Source organism: Lemur catta, chromosome 3, assembly GCF_020740605.2.
Source record: "Lemur catta isolate mLemCat1 chromosome 3, mLemCat1.pri, whole genome shotgun sequence".
Lineage (NCBI taxonomy): Eukaryota > Metazoa > Chordata > Mammalia > Primates > Lemuridae > Lemur > Lemur catta.
In genome coordinates, this window is record NC_059130.1 from 54,929,077 (window position 1) to 54,935,399 (window position 6,323).

General features: G+C 49.8%; 1 protein-coding gene across 1 annotated transcript; it reads left to right on the plus strand.

Annotated features, from left to right (window-relative positions):
• Positions 1–242: 242 nt before the first annotated feature.
• BARHL2 (BarH like homeobox 2) lies at positions 243–5,998 on the plus strand. The gene is made up of 3 exons (XM_045546421.1): positions 243–971; positions 2,772–2,997; positions 4,901–5,998. The coding sequence occupies exons 1-3, from the start codon at positions 347–349 to the stop codon at positions 5,211–5,213; spliced, it is 1,164 nt and encodes a 387-aa protein (XP_045402377.1). The 5' UTR covers positions 243–346; the 3' UTR covers positions 5,214–5,998.
• The last annotated feature ends 325 nt before the right edge of the window (positions 5,999–6,323 follow it).

Here is a 6,323-nt window from a genome sequence, read left to right on the forward strand (position 1 = left end):
CTTCCTGCCGCCTGCGCCTTCGCCTGGGTCCCGGCGCGGCCGCCGCCGCCCCACGTGCGCGGTCGTTCTTGGAGCGCACATTCTGTGGTTTCCCAAAAATTTTTGTAACTTTCCCCCAGCCTTTCTTTCTCCCCACCCCTACTTTTTGCGTAAGGGAAAAAAAGTTGTGTCGAAAGTGTCCACTGACTGTCACCTCCCAATTATCCTTCCTTTCCTCCCCAACCCCACTTTTTTTTTTTTTTAGCGGCGGCAATATTTAGTGTTTATTTTGTTTTACTGTCGATAGCTTCCTTTGCTTGTTCTGGGCGGCTGCTGAACGGCGGAGTGGCGTGGACCTCATGTAGAAATGACAACAATGGAAGGGGCCAGCGGGTCGAGTTTTGGAATAGACACGATTTTGTCCAGTGCCAGTTCGGGCAGCCCCGGCATGATGAATGGAGATTTCCGCCCGCTCGGTGAGGCCAGGACCGCGGATTTTAGGAGTCAGGCCACCCCGTCCCCCTGTTCGGAGATTGATACCGTAGGAACGGCGCCTTCTTCGCCTATCTCGGTCACCATGGAGCCCCCGGAGTCGCATCTGGTAGCGGACGGGCCCCAGCATCACCACCACCTCCACCATAGCCAACAGCCGCCGCCGCCAGCAGCGGCCCCGACGCCAAGTTTGCAGCCTTCTCCCCAACAACAGCCGCCGCCGCCGCCACAGCAGCCGCCGCCGCCCGCCCAGCAGCTGGGCTCGGCCGCCTCGGCCCCCAGGACTTCCACCTCTTCTTTTTTAATTAAGGACATCTTGGGCGACAGCAAACCTCTGGCGGCGTGTGCACCCTACAGCACCAGCGTCTCCTCTCCCCACCACACCCCGAAGCAGGAGAGCAACGCAGTGCACGAGAGCTTCAGGCCAAAGCTCGAGCAGGAGGACAGCAAAACCAAACTCGACAAGCGGGAAGATTCCCAGAGCGACATCAAATGCCACGGTGAGTTGCGCCGCCCGGGCTCTCTCAGCCCGCTAGCTTCTCCTCCAGGTTCCCTTTTTCCCCTTCAGCCTCCAGCGAATCTGATGGGGAGTTTTTCCCGGAGCTTCTCCGGCGATTGGGCGACGGTCGAAAGACTGCAAGCTGGAGGGAGGCCTAGGCATGCGATTTGGTAACTAGTTCCAAGTTCTGTTTATTGTTACATTTCCACCCTACAGCTTTCACCGCCATCCAGCTCCTTTCTTTGTTTTACTTAATTTTAATTTGTCTGGGGAAGGCGGCCGCGGTGGAGGCCATCTGACTGGAAATACTTTTCGTTGATAAAAGGGACGGACTTGAGGTTTTCCTAGCCGAGACCTTGGGAATGCAAATGGGAGGAGGTGGGAGAGAGAAACAGCTCAGCAAGCGTGCTGTCTAGGGGTGTGAATAAACAACCTGATATTTATTCTTTAATGCAAATGATTTCACCCCCCCAATCTTATTTTCTAAACACCATTACAGGAATTACTGGATTTAATGAAAGAAAAATTTCCGAGTTGATTAACAGCAACTTTTTTTCATTAGATTGTGTAGATCAGTAAAAATTCATAAACAGTTTTTAACAACATCTTTATTACCCCGTGGCCCCAACTGAATATCTGTATCTTAGTAAGATTTTTGGCCCCGTACAAGTAATTGGGAGGTTGCATTTATAAAAATAAATTTTTATGGACTTGAATTTATCTATTTTTTGTAAAATCAGATGAAAATTGAAATTGTCCTTCAACTCCGGTTTTACATTTTCTTGTCAGATAATTTCATAAGTAAATGTTGTGGTTGGGGCATGACAAGAGTTTTAGCATACCAGGAGAGTTTTTTTCACCTTTACTGATAAGTTTATTATCATTTTTATTATTAATCCTTGTTTTTCTGGTAAAGATATACGCTGACTGTCTGGAAGGTAGGGTATTACTCCTCATTTTACTATTATGATATTAGCATAATAGTGTCCAAAACAGATGTACAGTCTGGTCTGGCGATTTTTTGTGCACCAACCTCCCCAGTGGGTCAATTAGAGAGATTATTGTTCTTCCTTCAGGGAAGATCAAGGAGCACTGCACAAACGGGTACAAACAGAGAGGGATTGACATATCGATTTCCCAGCATTTCAGTAAAAAACCAAAGTTGACAAATAGAATCCGGAAATCTCCGTGCTGTCACCTGGATGGGCTCAGTGATTTTGAGCTCAGCTCGGTGTCTGTGTGACAAATTCTTTTGGAAGCGTTAAAAGACCTGATGCAGGTGGCTGCACAAAGCTTGATTCCAACATTTCTCAAGTGCATCTGAAAAAGAGAAACAAATGCCTATAACTTTCAGTAGAAAGAAAAAAGTAAAATGAAAAAGGTGCCCCCGTCAAAAAAAGCAGAGTAGAAAGACCCTTTGAAAAGCACCAAATCAGAGAAACAAAGTCATAATGAAAACATTAAAGGAAAGAGACAGTGTCTCCCCCCAATCAAGGAAACAACAATAACAAAAGAACCCTTTATTGAAAAGTATTTTTTTTTTCTTTCTAACTGTCAACCATGTGAGGATCACAAATGAATCCCTTTAGGACCTTCAAACAAGGCCTCCCACTCCCCAGTCAGAAAATGGCCCTCTTGCTCCATACTGGCTGAGGCCCAAGTATGTGAGTGAGGGGGGTGGCAGAGTGTAGTCCCCTGAGAGGAGTGGCTGGCTTGGGAACGTGGAAGTGTGTGCCAGGAGGACACTCCATACTTCCCCATTCTAGCCTAACTTACAGCTGTGGCTGGGTTTCTGTTATAGGAACAAAGGAGGAAGGAGACCGGGAGATTACAAGTAGCCGAGAGAGTCCCCCTGTGAGAGCCAAGAAGCCTCGCAAAGCCAGGACTGCTTTCTCCGACCATCAGCTCAATCAACTTGAGCGTAGTTTTGAGCGGCAGAAGTACCTGAGTGTGCAAGACCGCATGGACCTGGCTGCTGCGCTCAATCTCACTGACACCCAAGTTAAGACCTGGTACCAGAATCGCAGGTAAGAGAAGCTGTTTGGCATAGCAAAGGTGTCTGGCCATTTAAGTCATGACCATCATACCAGTCTTCTCTCCTGGCCTCGGGAGACTCTTGGGAGAGTGAAAGAGCCTGGAGTGGGCACTTGGGTGCTTTCTGGCTGAGGCAGGAGTTAGCCACACCCCCAAGGTGAGAGGGACTGAAGGGCAGCTGGAATTTGGACAGTTTTGCACTTCTAAGTGTCTTAACAGGTGCTGCTTTCCTTCTGAAACCTGAGTGGCTGGAATTCCCCCCCACTTCATCCCCAAATCAACCAAGCCACACCTTCTGAAATTGAGACATCTGTGCAGCTGACACTCAGGCCCAGAGAGCCTGTGTGGTGCACCCCTTGGGCTCGCCCCAGGCTGGTTCCAAACGTCTGTAGCCGGCAACACTGCCCGGCTATTGCAGTCCCACGGAGGGGTCCCACCAGCCTTGGTTTAAATGTCCTTGCTTTGGCCTATGAGGCAGCTGAGAGAGGCAGGGTCCAAGCCTTGGTCTGTGTAGCTGCAGAGACTAGGAGAGCCCAGCTGGGTTAGGATTGGGTTGGTAGCCGCAGGCTGGAGAATTGGGCAGCTGGCCAAGCATCCGGACTTGGGGGGGTAGGGGAACTGTCCTCTGTACTGTCTGCCTCCGTGCTGTCTAGACATGGAGAAAGGGTGCTGTTGGAGCCTGCCCAGCATTGCTGCTTCTTTAGAAGGGAAATTGGGAAAGCAAAAAAGGCTGACAGTGCTAGCAGGGTCCTGAACTGTACGAGCGGAACCTAGGCAATTGGTGGAGGTTATGCTGTTTTTCCCAAGCCTGGCAGTCTTCTCCCTTGTCCAGGTCTGTCTCCCCCTCCTTTTCTCTCGTTTGTGTTCTAATCGCCCATAAGTGCGGTTGGAAATGCCCATCCAGTTGTCATCTTTACCATAATTTTCTGTCTCATTACATACGGTTTCAGCCACCCTAATTCTGTCGGAAAACATTAGTGTCATTTGTAGCCAATTTAAAATGGGCGACATGTTTATTAATTTGGCTGGAGCTGCTGGGTATGGATGGCCCACCAGCCTTGCGTTCCTTCATAAGGCATTTGAGCAAACGCCTGCTCATCTCTTCTTCCTAGCTGGGTGTGTGGTGGGGGAGGGAGGAGACCGAGAAAAGCTGATCACAGGTTTTAATTGTTGCTTTCTCTCCAAGGAAGAAATATCTTGAAATGCATTCCACCCCCCGCCCCCTCACAAATGGCCGGGAGGTACTGTCCCCTTGGGAGAGCCCTCCCTCAAACGAATTTGAGATCTTGTTGCCTTCCTCTCCCTGAACCCCCTGCTCACTGTAAGGTCCTGTCAGGCTGATGAGAGAGAGATGTGTTTCCACAGCCTGGGGACTGAGAGGGGCTGGGGTCCAAGGCCCAGGAATCTCTGCGTCCCTTTGTTTCTGGTTTCTTCACTCTCAGCTTGGAGGAAAGAAAGAGGGACCGAGAGGGGACACTTTGGGGTTGTTGAAGGGCGGTATACGGGAGGGAAAGGAAGAGACAGAAGACTGCCTGTGGAAAGAAGGGTCTCATTTGTCCCCCAGGAAAGTTTCAGGAAGTAGCCAAACTATAAGGGGGACAACAGCAGAACAGAGGGATAGGAAAAGGCAGCAAAGCTTGTAGGATTTCATTTGTGTTTCAGATGTTAAGTGTATAATTTATAAAATTGGCTTTGAATTTGGGTCGTTCTTCATTCTTCCAGCAATGCTGGTGCAGGAGATGAGGTGCATTCCCGGTGCTCAGCGGTCTCTCAGTCTTCCTGCCACCTTTGAGATAGAGAAGGGGGTGGTGGGAGAGGGCCAGAGAAGGGGCCTGGGTCTTGCTGCCTGCACAGTGTCCACAGCTGCTGGGTGCATGCACGCCTGCTTTCTTTCAGGACCAAGTGGAAGCGGCAGACTGCGGTGGGCTTGGAGCTGCTGGCTGAGGCGGGAAACTACTCGGCGCTGCAGAGGATGTTTCCGTCCCCTTATTTCTATCACCCCAGCCTGCTAGGCAGCATGGACAGCACTACAGCGGCCGCGGCTGCCGCTGCCATGTACAGCAGCATGTACCGGACTCCCCCGGCACCCCATCCCCAGCTGCAGCGGCCCCTGGTGCCCAGAGTGCTCATTCATGGCCTGGGGCCCGGGGGACAGCCAGCCCTCAATCCCTTGTCCAGCCCCATCCCAGGCACCCCGCACCCCCGGTGAAGAACGGGCAGAGCAAAGGTGTTGCAATCCCTCCCCCATACCCCACAACCCGGACAGCTGCCCCTCCTCTCCCCGCACCAAGCCACCAGGCCTCCCTGGCAGTCGACCCTGGGAGGCAGAGGAGAAGGAGAGGAAGAGAAGATGCTCACCAGTGGGCAGAGGACCCTCAAAGAGGAGCCAGCCCTCTACTCTGCGTCTCCCTACCCCTTGAGATAGGCCTGGAAAGCTCTCCCACAGCAGTGTGACGGGCGAAAACGCAGAACCCACACAAAGTGCGACCAGTAAGTGAAAACATCAACAAAAACAAAACCTCAAGTTCTTTTAAACAAACGACTTTAGGGACAAGGAAGAGGGAGGGAGGGGGGAGGGCGAAGGAGGGAAGAAAGAAGGGCACGGAGCGGAAACCGCACAGGCAGAGAGAATTGTCGATGGACAGATAGCCTCAAGTTCCGAGGCAGAGGGCGTTGCTGTGGACATTCCGTCTGCCCCGGAGAAAAGAGGAGGGTGACTGAGAACTTTGCACTGATTTCTCATGACCTTTTTTCTTTTGGAAAAGTGGCATGCTCCATAATATGAAAAAAAAAATGTACATTTGAAAGACTGAGTGATAAGTGATATATCATATTTATTATATGTTGTCCAAAAGAGAGTCACTTATATACGTTAGTAAAAACATGATTTTTCTTTTCATGTCTTTTTGATTCAGTAAAATAAATGCTTAGACAAAAATATAGATTTTTTTGTGATTGAAAATTACAAAAATAAAGTTTATCTTTTTTTAACAAGTGATGAAATCCAAGGGAGCTGATTTTGCTAAAGCAGAATGTACTATGATGAGATGTGTGACTTGGTTTAGGAAAAAAAAAAATCCTTCTATAATATTAGGAATTTACAACATCTGTAAAGACGTTGGATTGGCTTATGTAAAAACAGCTCCATTTTTTATGCTGGCCTCTTCTGAGCCATTATTTGATACGTGTGAGTTCCTTTCTTTTTAAGTGGACGATTTCAGAGAGCCCATGAGGCCTCGGGAGGAAGTCGGTACTCGTAGGCTGTTGGTGCTGGCTAAGTGGACGGCCAACTTCTGCTGTCCTGGCCGGCCTGGAGGCC